We start from the raw sequence: 20,109 nt of genomic DNA on the forward strand, positions 1-20,109 counted from the left end.
GTCGCTCTCTCTCCCCCGGTCTGTCGCTCTCTCTCCCCCGGTCTGTCGCTCTCTCTCCCCCGGTCTGTCGCTCTCTCTCCCCCGGTCTGTCGCTCTCTCTCCCCCGGTCTGTCGCTCTCTCTCCCTCGGTCTGTCGCTCTCTCTCCCTCGGTCTGTCGCTCTCTCTCCCTCGGTCTGTCGCTCTCTCTCCCTCTGTCTGTCGCTCTCTCTCCCTCGGTCTGTCGCTCTCTCTCCCTCGGTCTGTCGCTCTCTCTCCCTCGGTCTGTCGCTCTCTCTCCCTCTGTCTGTCGCTCTCTCTCCCTCTGTCTGTCGCTCTCTCTCCCTCTGTCTGTCGCTCTCTCTCCCTCTGTCTGTCGCTCTCTCTCCCTCTGTCTGTCGCTCTCTCTCCCTCTGTCTGTCGCTCTCTCTCCCTCTGTCTGTCGCTCTCTCTCCCTCTCCCAGCCCCTCTCCCTCCCTCTCTCATAGTCTTAGTCTCAGTCTCTCTCTCTCTCTCACACACTCTCCCTCCCTCTGTCTCTCTGTCTCTCTCTTTCCCTCTGTCTCTGTACCTCTCTAACTGTTTCACTGTCGATCTGTGAGGTCCCAGGCCACAGGAAAGCAGCCGCCAGCCAAAACCTACCTTGGAGATATAGTCACTCTCCACTCGCTCCTTCAAAATATCTGAGGATTTGTTCTCGTACGCCTTGTATGTCTCCAGGTATCGGCCGGCCTCCTCCGAACTGGACAAAACACACAGGCAATTAAACAGTCCCCCTGTACTCTTAAAAAAAAAAGAGGGAGCTTTACTCTGTATCTAACCCCGTGCTGTAACTGTCCTGGGAGTGTTTGATGGGGACAGTGTAGAGGGAGCTTTACTCTGTATCTAACCCCGTGCTGTACCTGTCCTGGGAGTGTTTGATGGGGACAGTGTAGAGGGAGCTTTACTCTGTATCTAACCCCGTGCTGTACCTGCCCTGGGAGTGTTTGATGGGGACAGTGTAGAGGGAGCTTTACTCTGTATCTAACCCCGTGCTGTACCTGTCCTGGGAGTGTTTGATGGGGACAGTGTAGAGGGAGCTTTACTCTGTATCTAACCCTGTGCTGTACCTGTCCTGGGAGTGTTTGATGGGGACAGTGTAGAGGGAGCTTTACTCTGTATCTAACCCCGTGCTGTACCTGTCCTGGGAGTGTTTGATGGGGACAGTGTAGAGGGAAATTTACTCTGTATCTAACCCCGTGCTGTACCTGTCCTGGGAGTGTTTAATGGGGACAGTGTAGAGGGAGCTTTACTCTGTATCTAACCCCGTGCTGTACCTGTCCTGGGAGTGTTTGATGGGGACGGTGTAGAGGGAGCTTTACTCTGTATCTAACCCCGTGCTGTACCTGTCCTGGGTGTGTTTGATGGGGACGGTGTAGAGGGAGCTTTACTCTGTATCCAAACCCGTGCTGTACCTGTCCTGGTAGTGTTTGATGGGGACAGTGTAGAGGGATCTTTACTCTGTATCTAATCCCATGCTGTACCTGTCCTGGGAGTGTTTGATAGGGACAGTGTAGAGGGAGCTTTACTCTGTATCTATCCCCGTGCTGTACCTGTCCTGGGAGTGTTTGATGGGGACAGTGTAGGGGGAGCTTTACTCTGTATCTAACCCCGTGCTGTACCTGTTCTGGGAGTGTTTGATGGGGACGGTGCAGAGGGAGCTTTACTCTGTATCTAACCCCGTGCTGTACCTGTCCTGGGAGTGTTTGATGGCGACAGCGTAGAGAAGCATTATTCTGTATCTAACCCCGTGCTGTACCTGTCCTGGGAGTGTTTGATGGGTACAGTGTAGAGGGAGCTTTACTCTGTATCTAACCCCGTGCTGTACCTGTCCTGGGAGTGTTTGATGGGGACAGTGTAGAGGGAGATTTACTCTGTATCTAACCCCGCGCTGTACCTGCCCTGGGAGTGTTTGATGGGGACAGTATAGAGGGAGCTTTACTCTGTATCTAACCCCGTGCTGTACCTGTCCTGGGAGTGTTTGATGGGGACAGTGTAGAGAGAGCTTTACTCTGTATCTAACCCCGCACTGTACCTGTCCTGGGAGTGTTTGATGGGGACAGTATAGAGGGAGCTTTACTCTGTATCTAACCCCGTGCTGTACCTGTCCTGGGAGTGTTTGATGGGGACAGTATAGAGGGAGCTTTACTCTGTATCTAACCCCGTGCTGTACCTCCAAGCCAGGATCAGTGTGCAATCCGCGAGGAGACTTATTCTCGCCAGTTCCTTGAGATCTTGGTGTGGATCTTTCTGAAAATGAATGATTTTGATCATTTGGGGACCGTGTTTTAGATTCACTGCCCCCTGGGCACTCACCACAGTTACAGACACGCACACACACACACACAGTCGCACACACGTACTCACAGACACTCATTCACACACGTGCAATCTCAGACACTCATTCACACACGTGCAATCTCAGACACGCGCACACACACACGCGTACTCACACACGCGCACTCACACACGTGCACTCGCAGACACGCGCTCGCAGACACGCGCTCGCAGACACGCGCTCGCAGACACGCACTCAGACGCATGCACTCACAGTCACGCATTCACACATGTGCACTCACAGTCACGCATTCACACGTGCACACACAGACACGCATTCACACATGTGCACTCACAGACACGCACTCACTGACACGCATTCACACATGTGCACTCACAGATATGCACTCACACACGCACTGACACATGTCCATTCACACACGTGCACTCACAGACACACGCTCACACACGTGCACTCAGACACGCATTCACACACGTGCACTCAGACACGCACTCACTGACACGCATTCACACACGTGCACTCACAGACACACACACACACATGAACTGACACGTGCATTCACACACGTGCACTCACAGACACGCACTCACACACGTGCCCTCACAGACACGCACTCGCACACGTGCACTCAGACACGCACTCGCACACGTGCACTCACAGACACACACTCGCACACGTGCACTCACAGACACGCACTCGCACACGTGCACTCACAGACACGCACTCGCACACGTGCACTCACAGACACGCACTCGTACACGTGCACTCACAGACACGCACTCGTACACGTGCACTCACAGACACGCACTCGCACACGTGCACTCACAGACACGCACTCGCACGCGTGCACTCACACACATGCACTCACAGACACGCACTGACACACGTGCACTCAGACACATGTGCACTGACAGACACACGTGCACTGACAGACACACGTGCACTGACAGACACGCACTCTCAGACTCGCACTCACACACATGCACTCAAACACGCACTCAGACGCGCACACTCACAGATACGCACTCTCACACGCACGCACTCACAGACATGCACTCACACAAACACTCACAGACACACACTCACACACGTGCACTCAGAGTCGCACTCACACACGCACTCACACACATGCACTCTCAGACACACACTTACACACGTGCACTCTCAGACACGCACTCACACATGCTCTCACACACGTGCACTCACAGACGCGCACTCGCACACGCACACTCACACGCGCGCACACACGCGCACTCTCACACGCGCACTCACACACGCGCACTCACACACGCGCACTCACACACGCGCACTCACACACGCGCACTCACACACGCGCACTCACACACGCGCACTCACACACGCGCACTCACACACGCGCACTCACACACGCGCACTCAGACACGTGCACTCACAGACACACGTGCACTGACAGACTCGCACTCACACACATGCACTCAGACACGCACTCACAGATACCCACTCTCACACGCACTCACACGTGTGCACTCACAGACATGCACTCACACAAACACTCACAGACACACACACATGCAGTCACAGACACACACTCACACAAGTGCACTCAGAGTCGCACTCACACACATGCACTCTCAGACACACACTTACACACGTGCACTCTCAGACATGCACTCACAGACACGCACTCACACATGCTCTCACACACGTGCACTCACAGACACGCACTCGCAGACACGCACTCGCAGACACGCACTCACACACGTGCACTCGCAGACACGCACTCGCACACGTGTACTCAGACACGCACTCGCACACGTGCACTCAGACACGCACTCACACACGTGCACTCAGACACATGTGCACTCACAGACACACGTGCACTGACAGACACGCACTCACAGACGCACTCACAGACACGCATTCTCAGACTCGCACTCACACACGTGCACTCAGACACGCACTCACACACGTGCACTCAGACGCGTGCACTCAGACGCGTGCACTCAGACGCGTGCACTCAGACGCGTGCACTCACACACGTGCACTCAGACACACGTGCACTGACAGACACGCACTCTCAGACACGCACTCACACACGTGCACTCAGACGCGTGCACTCACACACGTGCACTCAGACACACGTGCACTGACAGACACGCACTCTCAGACTCGCACTCACACACATGCACTCAGACGCGTGCACTCACAGATACGCACTCTCACACGCACGCACTCACACAAACACTCACAGACACACACACACGCAGTCACAGACACACACTCACACGTGCACTCAGAGTCGCACTCACACACGTGCACTCACAGACACGCGCTCACACGTGTACTCACACACGTGCACTCACAGACACGCGCTCGCACGTGTACTCACACGCGTGCACTCACAGACACGCACTCACACGTGTACTCACACGCGTGCACTCACAGACACGCACTCACACGTGTACTCACACACGTGCACTCACAGACACGCGCTCGCACGCGTGCACTCACAGACACGCACTCGCACGCGTGCACTCACAGACACGCACTCGCACGCGTGCATTCACAGACACGCACTCGCACGCGTGCATTCACAGACACGCACTCGCACGCGTGCACTCACAGACACGCACTCGCACGCGTGCACTCACAGACACGCACTCGCACGCGTGCACTCACAGACACGCACTCGCACGCGTGCACTCACAGACACGCACTCGCACGCGTGCACTCACAGACACGCACTCGCACGCGTGCACTCACAGACACGCACTCGCACGCGTGCACTCACAGACACGCACTCGCACGCGTGCACTCACAGACACTCACTCGCACGCGTGCACTCACAGACACGCACTCGCACGCGTGCACTCACAGACACGCACTCGCACGCGTGCACTCACAGACACGCACTCGCACGCGTGCACTCACAGACACGCACTCGCACGCGTGCACTCACAGACACGCACTCGCACGCGTGCACTCACAGACACGCACTCGCACGCGTGCACTCACAGACACGCACTCGCACGCGGGTACTCACAGACACGCACTCGCACGCATGTGCGCTCACAGACACGCACTGACAGACTCGCACTCTCAGACTCGCACTGACAGACTCGCACTGACAGACTCGCACTCTCAGACTCGCACTCTCAGACTCGCACTCTCAGACTCGCACTCTCAGACTCGCACTCTCAGACTCGCACTCTCAGACTCGCACTCTCAGACTCGCACTCTCAGACTCGCACTCTCAGACTCGCACTCTCAGACTCGCACTCTCAGACTCGCACTCTCAGACTCGCACTCTCAGACTCGCACTCTCAGACTCGCACTCTCAGACTCGCACTCTCAGACTCGCACTCTCAGACTCGCACTCTCAGACTCGCACTCTCAGACTCGCACTCTCAGACTCGCACTCTCAGACTCGCACTCTCAGACTCGCACTCTCAGACTCGCACTCTCAGACTCGCACTCTCAGACTCGCACTCTCAGACTCGCACTCTCAGACTCGCACTCTCAGACTCGCACTCTCAGACTCGCACTCTCAGACTCGCACTCTCAGACTCGCACTCTCAGACTCGCACTCTCAGACTCGCACTCTCAGACTCGCACTCTCAGACTCGCACTCTCAGACTCGCACTCTCAGACTCGCACTCTCAGACTCGCACTCTCAGACTCGCACTCTCAGACTCGCACTCTCAGACTCGCACTCTCAGACTCGCACTCTCAGACTCGCACTCTCAGACTCGCACTCTCAGACTCGCACTCTCAGACTCGCACTCTCAGACTCGCACTCTCAGACTCGCACTCTCAGACTCGCACTCTCAGACTCGCACTCTCAGACTCGCACTCTCAGACTCGCACTCTCAGACTCGCACTCTCAGACTCGCACTCTCAGACTCGCACTCTCAGACTCGCACTCTCAGACTCGCACTCTCAGACTCGCACTCTCAGACTCGCACTCTCAGACTCGCACTCTCAGACTCGCACTCTCAGACTCGCACTCTCAGACTCGCACTCTCAGACTCGCACTCTCAGACTCGCACTCTCAGACTCGCACTCTCAGACTCGCACTCTCAGACTCGCACTCTCAGACTCGCACTCTCAGACTCGCACTCTCAGACTCGCACTCTCAGACTCGCACTCTCAGACTCGCACTCTCAGACTCGCACTCTCAGACTCGCACTCTCAGACTCGCACTCTCAGACTCGCACTCTCAGACTCGCACTCTCAGACTCGCACTCTCAGACTCGCACTCTCAGACTCGCACTCTCAGACTCGCACTCTCAGACTCGCACTCTCAGACTCGCACTCTCAGACTCGCACTCTCAGACTCGCACTCTCAGACTCGCACTCTCAGACTCGCACTCTCAGACTCGCACTCTCAGACTCGCACTCTCAGACTCGCACTCTCAGACTCGCACTCTCAGACTCGCACTCTCAGACTCGCACTCTCAGACTCGCACTCTCAGACTCGCACTCTCAGACTCGCACTCTCAGACTCGCACTCTCAGACTCGCACTCTCAGACTCGCACTCTCAGACTCGCACTCTCAGACTCGCACTCTCAGACTCGCACTCTCAGACTCGCACTCTCAGACTCGCACTCTCAGACTCGCACTCTCAGACTCGCACTCTCAGACTCGCACTCTCAGACTCGCACTCTCAGACTCGCACTCTCAGACTCGCACTCTCAGACTCGCACTCTCAGACTCGCACTCTCAGACTCGCACTCTCAGACTCGCACTCTCAGACTCGCACTCTCAGACTCGCACTCTCAGACTCGCACTCTCAGACTCGCACTCTCAGACTCGCACTCTCAGACTCGCACTCTCAGACTCGCACTCTCAGACTCGCACTCTCAGACTCGCACTCTCAGACTCGCACTCTCAGACTCGCACTCTCAGACTCGCACTCTCAGACTCGCACTCTCAGACTCGCACTCTCAGACTCGCACTCTCAGACTCGCACTCTCAGACTCGCACTCTCAGACTCGCACTCTCAGACTCGCACTCTCAGACTCGCACTCTCAGACTCGCACTCTCAGACTCGCACTCTCAGACTCGCACTCTCAGACTCGCACTCTCAGACTCGCACTCTCAGACTCGCACTCTCAGACTCGCACTCTCAGACTCGCACTCTCAGACTCGCACTCTCAGACTCGCACTCTCAGACTCGCACTCTCAGACTCGCACTCTCAGACTCGCACTCTCAGACTCGCACTCTCAGACTCGCACTCTCAGACTCGCACTCTCAGACTCGCACTCTCAGACTCGCACTCTCAGACTCGCACTCTCAGACTCGCACTCTCAGACTCGCACTCTCAGACTCGCACTCTCAGACTCGCACTCTCAGACTCGCACTCTCAGACTCGCACTCTCAGACTCGCACTCTCAGACTCGCACTCTCAGACTCGCACTCTCAGACTCGCACTCTCAGACTCGCACTCTCAGACTCGCACTCTCAGACTCGCACTCTCAGACTCGCACTCTCAGACTCGCACTCTCAGACTCGCACTCTCAGACTCGCACTCTCAGACTCGCACTCTCAGACTCGCACTCTCAGACTCGCACTCTCAGACTCGCACTCTCAGACTCGCACTCTCAGACTCGCACTCTCAGACTCGCACTCTCAGACTCGCACTCTCAGACTCGCACTCTCAGACTCGCACTCTCAGACTCGCACTCTCAGACTCGCACTCTCAGACTCGCACTCTCAGACTCGCACTCTCAGACTCGCACTCTCAGACTCGCACTCTCAGACTCGCACTCTCAGACTCGCACTCTCAGACTCGCACTCTCAGACTCGCACTCTCAGACTCGCACTCTCAGACTCGCACTCTCAGACTCGCACTCTCAGACTCGCACTCTCAGACTCGCACTCTCAGACTCGCACTCTCAGACTCGCACTCTCAGACTCGCACTCTCAGACTCGCACTCTCAGACTCGCACTCTCAGACTCGCACTCTCAGACTCGCACTCTCAGACTCGCACTCTCAGACTCGCACTCTCAGACTCGCACTCTCAGACTCGCACTCTCAGACTCGCACTCTCAGACTCGCACTCTCAGACTCGCACTCTCAGACTCGCACTCTCAGACTCGCACTCTCAGACTCGCACTCTCAGACTCGCACTCTCAGACTCGCACTCTCAGACTCGCACTCTCAGACTCGCACTCTCAGACTCGCACTCTCAGACTCGCACTCTCAGACTCGCACTCTCAGACTCGCACTCTCAGACTCGCACTCTCAGACTCGCACTCTCAGACTCGCACTCTCAGACTCGCACTCTCAGACTCGCACTCTCAGACTCGCACTCTCAGACTCGCACTCTCAGACTCGCACTCTCAGACTCGCACTCTCAGACTCGCACTCTCAGACTCGCACTCTCAGACTCGCACTCTCAGACTCGCACTCTCAGACTCGCACTCTCAGACTCGCACTCTCAGACTCGCACTCTCAGACTCGCACTCTCAGACTCGCACTCTCAGACTCGCACTCTCAGACTCGCACTCTCAGACTCGCACTCTCAGACTCGCACTCTCAGACTCGCACTCTCAGACTCGCACTCTCAGACTCGCACTCTCAGACTCGCACTCTCAGACTCGCACTCTCAGACTCGCACTCTCAGACTCGCACTCTCAGACTCGCACTCTCAGACTCGCACTCTCAGACTCGCACTCTCAGACTCGCACTCTCAGACTCGCACTCTCAGACTCGCACTCTCAGACTCGCACTCTCAGACTCGCACTCTCAGACTCGCACTCTCAGACTCGCACTCTCAGACTCGCACTCTCAGACTCGCACTCTCAGACTCGCACTCTCAGACTCGCACTCTCAGACTCGCACTCTCAGACTCGCACTCTCAGACTCGCACTCTCAGACTCGCACTCTCAGACTCGCACTCTCAGACTCGCACTCTCAGACTCGCACTCTCAGACTCGCACTCTCAGACTCGCACTCTCAGACTCGCACTCTCAGACTCGCACTCTCAGACTCGCACTCTCAGACTCGCACTCTCAGACTCGCACTCTCAGACTCGCACTCTCAGACTCGCACTCTCAGACTCGCACTCTCAGACTCGCACTCTCAGACTCGCACTCTCAGACTCGCACTCTCAGACTCGCACTCTCAGACTCGCACTCTCAGACTCGCACTCTCAGACTCGCACTCTCAGACTCGCACTCTCAGACTCGCACTCTCAGACTCGCACTCTCAGACTCGCACTCTCAGACTCGCACTCTCAGACTCGCACTCTCAGACTCGCACTCTCAGACTCGCACTCTCAGACTCGCACTCTCAGACTCGCACTCTCAGACTCGCACTCTCAGACTCGCACTCTCAGACTCGCACTCTCAGACTCGCACTCTCAGACTCGCACTCTCAGACTCGCACTCTCAGACTCGCACTCTCAGACTCGCACTCTCAGACTCGCACTCTCAGACTCGCACTCTCAGACTCGCACTCTCAGACTCGCACTCTCAGACTCGCACTCTCAGACTCGCACTCTCAGACTCGCACTCTCAGACTCGCACTCTCAGACTCGCACTCTCAGACTCGCACTCTCAGACTCGCACTCTCAGACTCGCACTCTCAGACTCGCACTCTCAGACTCGCACTCTCAGACTCGCACTCTCAGACTCGCACTCTCAGACTCGCACTCTCAGACTCGCACTCTCAGACTCGCACTCTCAGACTCGCACTCAGATGCGTGCACTCACAAACACGCACTCAGACGCGCGCACTCACAGATACGCACTCTCACACGCACTGACATGTGTGCACTCACAGTCACGCACTCACACACGTGCACTCACAGTCACGCACACACACGTGCACTCAGTCACGCACTCACACACGTGCACTCAGTCACGCACTCACACACGTGCACTCAGTCACACACACACACGTGCACTCAGTCACGCACTCACACACGTGCACTCACAGTCACGCACTCACACACGTGCACTCAGTCACGCACTCACACACGTGCACTCAGTCACGCACTCACACGTGCACTCACACACGTGCACTCACTGTCACGCACTCACACACGTGCACTCAGTCACGTACTCACACACGTGCACTCAGTCACGCACTCACACACGTGCACTCAGTCACGCACTCACACACGTGCACTCACAGTCACGCACTCTCACACGTGCACTCGCAGACACGGGCTCGCAGACACGCACTCAGACGCGTGCACTCACAGTCACGCATTCACACATGTGCACTCACAGACACGCATTCACACATGTGCACTCACAGACACGCATTCACACATTTGCACTCACAGACACGCACTCGCACGCGTGCACTCACAGACACGCACTCGCACGCGTGCACTCACAGACACGCACTCGCACGCGTGCACTCACAGACACGCACTCGCACGCGTGCACTCACAGACACGCACTCGCACGCGTGCACTCACAGTCACGCACTCGCACACGTGCACTCACAGTCACGTACTCGCACACGTGCACTCACAGTCACGTACTCGCACACGTGCACTCAGTCACGCACTCACACACGTGCACTCACAGTCGTGCACTCACAGTCACGCACTCACACACGTGCACTCACACACGTGCACTCACACACGTGCACTCACACACATGCACTCACAGTCACGCACTCACAGTCACGCACTCACAGTCACGCACTCACAGTCACGCACTCACAGTCACGCACACACACACGTGCACTCGCAGTCACGGACTCACAACGTGCACTCGCAGACACGCGCTCGCAGACACGCACTCACACACGTGCACTCACAGTCACGCACTCACACGTGCACTCACAGACACGCATTCACACATGTGCACTCAGACACGCATTCACACACGTGCACTCACAGACACACACACACACGTGCACTCACAGACACGCAATCGCACGCGTGCACTCACAGACACGCACTCGCACAGGTGCACTCACAGACACGCACTCGCGCAGGTGCACTCACAGTCACGCACTCGCACACGTGCACTCACAGTCACGTACTCGCACACGTGCACTCACAGTCACGTACTCGCACACGTGCACTCAGTCACGCACTCACACACGTGCACTCACAGTCGTGCACTCACAGTCACGCACTCACACACGTGCACTCACACACGTGCATTCACACACGTGCACTCAGTCACGCACTCACAGTCACGCACTCAGTCACACACACACACACGTGCACTCGCAGTCACGGACTCACACACGTGCACTCGCAGACACGCGCTCGCAGACACGCACTCACACACGTGCACTCACAGTCACGCACTCACACGTGCACTCACAGACACGCATTCACACATGTGCACTCACAGACACGCATTCACACACGTGCACTCACAGACACACACACACGTGCACTCACAGACACGCAATCGCACACGTACACTCACAGACACGCACTCGCACACGTGCACTCAGACACGCAATCGCACACGTGCACTCAGACACGCAATCGCACACGTGCACTGACAGACACGCACTCGCACACGTTCACTCACAGTCACGTACTCACACACGTGCACTCAGTGATGCACTCACACACGTGCACTCACAGTCACGCACTCACACACGTGCACTCACACACGTGCACTCACACACGTGCACTCACACACGTGCACTCACAGTCACGCACTCACAGTCACGCACTCACAGTCACGCACTCACAGTCACGCACTCACAGTCACGCACTCACAGTCACGCACTCACAGTCACGCACTCACAGTCACGCACTCACAGTCACGCACTCACAGTCACGCACTCACAGTCACGCACTCACAGTCACGCACTCACAGTCACGCACTCACAGTCACGCACTCACAGTCACGCACTCACAGTCACGCACTCACAGTCACGCACTCACACACGTGCACTCACAGTCACGCACTCACACACGTGCACTCACAGTCACGCACTCACACACGTGCACTCACAGTCACGCACTCACACACGTGCACTCACAGACACGTGCACTCACAGACACGCACTCACACACGTGCACTCACACACGTGCACTCACACACGTGCACTCACACACGCACTCACAGTCACGCACTCACAGTCACGCACTCACAGTCACGCACTCACAGTCACGCACTCACAGTCACGCACTCACAGTCACGCACTCACACACGTGCACTCACAGTCACGCACTCACACACGTGCACTCACACACGTGCACTCACAGTCACGCACTCACACACGTGCACTCACAGACACGCACTCACACACGTGCACTCACACACGTGCACTCACACACGTGCACTCACACACGTGCACTCACACACGCACTCACAGTCACGCACTCAGTCACGCACTCAGTCACGCACTCACAGTCACGCACTCACAGTCACGCACTCACAGTCACGCACTCACAGTCACGCACTCACAGTCACGCACTCACAGTCACGCACTCACAGTCACGCACTCACAGTCACGCACTCACAGTCACGCACTCACAGTCACGCACTCACAGTCACGCGCTCGCAGACACGCGCTCGCAGACACGCGCTCGCAGACACGCGCTCGCAGACACGCACTCACACACGTGCACTCACAGTCACACACTCACACGTGCACTCAGACACGCATTCACACATGTGCACTCACAGACACGCATTCACACATGTGCACTCACTGACACGCATTCACACACGTGCACTCACAGACACGCACTCACACACGTGCACACTCAGACACTCACTCACAGACACACACACACACGCACTGACACATGTGCATTCACATACGTGCACTCTCAGACACACACACACACGTGTACTCAGACACGCAATCGCACGCATGCACTCACAGACACGCACGCGTGCACTCACAGACACGCACTCGCACGTGTTCACTCACAGACACGCACTCGCACGCGTGCACTCACAGACACGCACTCGCACGCGTGCACTCACAGACACGCACTCGCACGCGTGCACTCACAGACACGCACTCGCACGCGTGCACTCACAGACACGCACTCGCACGCGTGCACTCACAGACACGCACTCGCACGCGTGCACTCACAGACACGCACTCGCACGCGTGCACTCACAGACACGCACTCGCACGCGTGCACTCACAGACACGCACTCGCACGCGTGCAGTCACAGACACGCACTCACACACGTGCACTCACAGACACGCACTCGCACACGTGCACTCACAGACACGCACTCGCACACGTGCACTGACAGACACGCACTCGCACACGTGCACTGACAGACACGCACTCGCACACGTGCACTGACAGACACGCACTCGCACACGTGCACTGACAGACACGCACTCGCACACGTGCACTGACAGTCACGTACTCGCACACGTGCACTCACAGTCACGCCCTCACACACGTGCACTCACAGTCACGCACTCACACACGTGCACTCGCAGAGACGCGCTCGCAGACACGCACTCACACACGTGCACTCACAGACACACACACACGTGCACTCACAGACACGCACTCACACACGTGCACTCACAGACACACTCTCACCGACACGCATTCACACATGTGCACTCAGACACTCACTCACAGACACACACTCACACACGCACTGACACATGTGCATTCACACACGTGCACTCACAGACACACACACACGTGTACTCACAGACACGCAATCGCACACATGCACTCACAGACACGCACGCGTGCACTCAGACACGCACTCGCACGCGTGCACTCACAGACACGCACTCGCACGCGTGCACTCACAGACACGCACTCGCACGCATGCACTCACAGACACGCGCTCACGGTCACGCGCTCACGGTCACTCGCAGTCACGCGCTCACACACGTGCACTCGCAGACACGCGCTCGCAGACATGCACTCACAGACGTGCACTCGCAGACACGCACTCACAGACGTGCACTCGCAGACACGCACTCACACACGTGCACTCACAGACACGCACTCACACACGTGCACTCACAGACACGCACTCACACATGTGCACTCACAGACACGCACTCACACACGTGCACTCACAGACACGCATTCACACACGTGCAGTCACAGACACACACACACGTGCAGTCACAGACACACACACACGTGCAGTCACAGACACGCAATCGCACACGTGCAGTCACAGACACGCAATCGCACACGTGCACTCACAGACACGCAATCGCACACGTGCACTCACAGACACGCAATCGCACACGTGCACTCACAGACACGCAATCGCACACGTGCACTCACAGACACGCACTCGCACACGTGCACTCGCAGACACACGCTCGCACGCGTGCACTCGCAGACACGCACTCACACGCGTGCACTCGCAGACACGCACACACACGCGTGCACTCACAGACACGCGCTCACACGCGTGCACTCACAGACACGCGCTCGCACGCATGCACTCGCAGACACGCGCTCGCACGCGTGCACTCGCAGACACGCGCTCGCACGCGTGCACTCAGACACGCGCTCGCACGCGTGCACTCACAGACACGCGCTCGCACGCGTGCACTCACAGACACGCGCTCGCACGCGTGCACTCACAGACACGCGCTCGCACCCGTGCACTCACAGACACGCGCTCGCACCCGTGCACTCACAGACACGCGCTCGCACCCGTGCACTCACAGACACGCGCTCGCACCCGTGCACTCACAGACACGCGCTCGCACCCGTGCACTCGCAGACACGCGCTCGCACGCGTGCACTCAGACACGCGCTCGCACGCGTGCACTCGCAGACACGCGCTCACACGTGTGCACTCGCAGACACGCGCTCACACGTGTGCACTCACAGACACGCGCTCGCACGCGTGCACTCAGACACGCGCTCGCACGCGTGCACTCGCAGACACGCGCTCACACGTGTGCACTCACAGACACGCGCTCGCACGCGTGCACTCACAGACACGCAATCGCACACGTGCACTCACAGACACGCACTCGCAGTCACGCACTCACACACGTGCACTCGCAGACACGCGCTCGCAGACACGCACTCACATGTGCACTCACAGACACGCATTCACACATGTGCACTCACAGACACGCATTCACACATGTGCACTCACTGACACGCATTCACACACGTGCACTCACAGACACACACACACGTGCACTCACAGACACACACTCACCGACACGCATTCACACCTGTGCACTCAGACACTCACTCACAGACACACACTCACACACGCACTGACACATGTGCATTCACACATGTGCACTCACTGACACGCATTCACACACGTGCACTCACAGACACACACACACGTGCACTCACAGACACACACTCACCGACACGCATTCACACCTGTGCACTCAGACACTCACTCACAGACACACACTCACACACGCACTGACACATGTGCATTCACACACGTGCACTCACAGACACACACACACACACGTGTACTCACAGACACGCACTCGCACGCGTGCACTCACAGACACGCACTCGCACGCGTGCACTCACAGACACGCACTCGCACGCGTGCACTCACAGACACGCACTCACACGCGTGCACTCACACGCGTGCACTCACACACATGCACTCACAGACACACGTGCACTCAGACACACGTGCACTCAGTCACGCACTCACACACGTGCACTCAGACACATGTGCACTCACATACACACGTGCACTCAGACACACGTGCACTCACAGACACACGTGCACTCACAGACACACGTGCACTCACACATGTGCACTCACAGACTCGCACTCACACACGTGCACTCACAGACTCGTACTCACACACGTGCACTCAGACGCTTGCACTCACAAACACGCACTCAGACGCGTGCACTCACACACACGCACTCACAGACGCACTCACACATGTGCACTCACAGGCATGCACTCACACAAACTCTCACAGACACACTCACACACGCACTCACACACGTGCACTCTCAGACACACGCTTACACACGTGCACTCTCAGACACACGCTTACACACGTGCACTCTCAGACACACGCTTACACACGTGCACTCTCAGACACACGCTTACACACGTGCACTCTCAGACACACACTTACACACGTGCACTCTCAGACACACACTTACACACGTGCACTCTCAGACACTCACTTACACACGTGCACTCTCAGACACTCACTTACACACATGCACTCTCAGACACGCACTCGCAGACACGCATTCACACATGCTCTCACACACGTGCACTCACAGACACGCACTCGCAGACACGCACTCACACACGTGCACTCGCAGACACACTCTCACACACTTGCACTCGTAGACGCGCACTCGCAGGCGCGCACTCGCAGGCGCGCACTCGCAGGCGCGCACTCGCAGGCGCGCACTCGCAGGCGCGCACTCGCAGGCGCGCACTCGCAGGCGCGCACTCGCAGGCGCGCACTCGCAGGCGCGCACTCACAGGCGCGCACTCACAGACACATGTGCACTCAGACACATGTGCACTCACATACACACACACACACGCACTCACACATGTGCACTCTCAGACACACACTTACACACGTGCACTCTCAGACACACACTTACACACGTGCACTCTCAGACACACACTTACACACGTGCACTCTCAGACACACACTTACACACGTGCACTCTCAGACACACACTTACACACGTGCACTCTCAGACACTCACTTACACACGTGCACTCTCAGACACTCACTTACACACGTGCACTCTCAGACACTCACTTACACACATGCACTCTCAGACACGCACTCGCAGACACGCACTCACACATGCTCTCACACACGTGCACTCACAGACACGCACTCGCAGACATGCACTCACACGCGTGCACTCGCAGACACACTCTCACACACTTGCACTCGCAGACGCGCACTCACACGCGTGCACTCGCAGACGCGCACTCGCACGCGCGCACTCACAGGCGCGCACTCACAGGCGCGCACTCACAGGCGCGCACTCACAGGCGCGCACTCACAGGCGCGCACTCACAGGCGCGCACTCACAGGCGCGCACTCACAGGCGCGCACTCACAGGCGCGCACTCACAGGCGCGCACTCACAGGCGCGCACTCACAGGCGCGCACTCACAGGCGCGCACTCACAGGCGCGCACTCACAGGCGCGCACTCACTGACGCGCACTCACTGACGCGCACTCACTGACGCGCACTCACAGGCGCGCACTCACAGGCGCGCACTCACAGACACATGTGCACTCAGACACATGTGCACTCACATACACACTCACACACGCACTCACACACGTGCACTCTCAGACACACACTTACACACGTGCACTCTCAGACACACACTTACACACGTGCACTCTCAGACACACACTTACACACGTGCACTCTCAGACACGCACTCGCAGACACGCACTCGCACACACGCACTCGCAGACACGCATTCGCAGACACGCACTCGCAGACATGCACTCGCGCACGTGCACTCGAAGACACGCACTCGCGCACGTGCACTCGAAGACACGCACTCATACACATGCACTCACACACGTGCACACAGACACACACACATGTGCACTCGCGCACACACACACACACACACACACACACGTGCACACAGACACGCACTCACACATGTGCACTCACAGTCACGCACTCACACATGCTCTGACACACGTGCACTCGCAGACACGCACTTGCAGACACGCACTCGCAGACACGTGCAATCTCAGACACACACCTACACACGTGCACTCTCAGACACACACTCATAGACACGCACTCACAGTCACGCACTCACAGGCGCGCACTCACAGGCGCGCACTCACAGGCGCGCACTCACAGGCGCGCTCTCACAGGCGCGCACTCACAGGCGCGCACTCACAGGCGCGCACTCACAGGCGCGCACTCACAGGCGCGCACTCACAGGCGCGCACTCACAGGCGCGCACTCACAGGCGCGCACTCACAGGCGCGCACTCACAGGCGCGCACTCACAGGCGCGCACTCACAGGCGCACACTCACAGGCGCACACTCACACGCGCACACTCACACGCGCACACTCACACGCGCACACTCACACGCGCACACTCACAGACACGCACTCACACACGTGCACTCAGACACATGTGCACTCACATACACACGTGCACTCAGACACACGTGCACTCACAGACACACGTGCACTCACAGACACGCACTTACACATGTGCACTCACAGACTCGCACTCACACACGTGCACTCACAGACTCGCACTCACACACGTGCACTCAGACGCTTGCACTCACAAACACGCACTCAGACGCGTGCACTCACACACACGCACTCACACATGTGCACTCACAGACTCGCACTCACACATGTGCACTCACAGACTCGCACTCACACACGTGCACTCTCAGACACACACTTACACACGTGCACTCTCAGACACACACTTACACACGTGCACTCTCAGACACGCACTCGCAGACACGCACTCACACATGCTCTCACACATGTGCACTCGCAGACACGCACTCGCAGACACGCACGCACTCGCAGACGCGCACTCGCAGACGCGCACTCGCAGACGCGCACTCGCAGACGCGCACTCACACGCGCGCACTCACACGCGCGCACTCACACGCGCGCACTCACACGCGCGCACTCACACGCGCGCACTCACACGCGCGCACTCACAGGCGCGCACTCACAGGCGCGCACTCACAGGCGCGCACTCACAGGCGCGCACTCACAGGCGCGCACTCACAGGCGCGCACTCACAGGCGCGCACTCACAGGCGCGCACTCACAGGCGCGCACTCACAGGCGCGCACTCACAGGCGCGCACTCACAGGCGCGCACTCACAGGCGCGCACTCACAGGCGCGCACTCACAGGCGCGCACTCACAGGCGCGCACTCACAGGCGCGCACTCACAGGCGCGCACTCACAGGCGCGCACTCACAGGCGCGCACTCACAGGCGCGCACTCACAGACACATGTGCACTCACAGACACATGTGCACTCACAGACACATGTGCACTCACAGACACATGTGCACTCACAGACACATGTGCACTCACAGACACATGTGCACTCTCAGACACATGTGCACTCAGACACATGTGCACTCACATACACACACACACACGCACTCACACACGTGCACTCTCAGACACACACTTACACACGTGCACTCAGACATACACTTACACACGTGCACTCTCAGACACTCACTTACACACATGCACTCTCAGACACGCACTCGCAGACACGCACTCACACGTGCACTCACAGACACGCACTCGCAGACACGCACTCGCAGACACGCACTCACACGCGTGCACTCGCAGACACGCTCTCACACACTTGCACTCACAGACACGCACTCGCAGACGCGCACTCGCAGGCGCGCACTCGCAGGCGCGCACTCACAGGCGCGCACTCACAGGCGCGCACTCACAGGCGCGCACTCACAGACACATGTGCACTCAGACACGTGCACTCACATACACACACACACGCACTCACACACGTGCACTCTCAGACACACACTTACACACGTGCACTCTCAGACACACACTTACACACATGCACTCTCAGACACGCACTCGCAGACACGCACTCGCACACACGCACTCGCAGACACGCACTCGCAGACACGCACTCGCAGACACGCACTCGCACATGTGTACTCAAAGACACGCACTCATACACATGCACTCACACACGTGCACTCACAGACACACACACATGTGCACTCGCACACACACACACACACGTGCACACAGACACGCACTCACACATGTGCACTCACAGACGCACTCACACATGCTCTCACACACGTGCACTCACAGACACGCACTCGCAGACACGCACTCACACGTGCACTCGCA

The 20,109-nt window shown here is 57.8% G+C and overlaps 1 protein-coding gene across 1 annotated transcript in view; it reads right to left on the minus strand.

Moving 5' to 3' along the window:
* The window catches only part of ercc1 (excision repair cross-complementation group 1), a 37,436-nt gene that overhangs the window by 5,401 nt on the left and 11,926 nt on the right, over window positions 1-20,109 (minus strand). Inside the window, exons 2-3 of the mRNA XM_078537178.1 lie at window positions 2,190-2,266; window positions 620-719 (exon numbers count right to left, since the gene is read on the minus strand). Coding sequence (XP_078393304.1) covers window positions 620-719; window positions 2,190-2,266 — 177 coding nt within the window. The remainder of the gene's footprint in view (window positions 1-619; window positions 720-2,189; window positions 2,267-20,109) is intronic.

This window comes from Cetorhinus maximus, unplaced genomic scaffold (genome assembly GCF_964194155.1).
Source record: "Cetorhinus maximus unplaced genomic scaffold, sCetMax3.hap1.1 HAP1_SCAFFOLD_2024, whole genome shotgun sequence".
NCBI classification, from domain to species: Eukaryota; Metazoa; Chordata; class Chondrichthyes; order Lamniformes; family Cetorhinidae; genus Cetorhinus; species Cetorhinus maximus.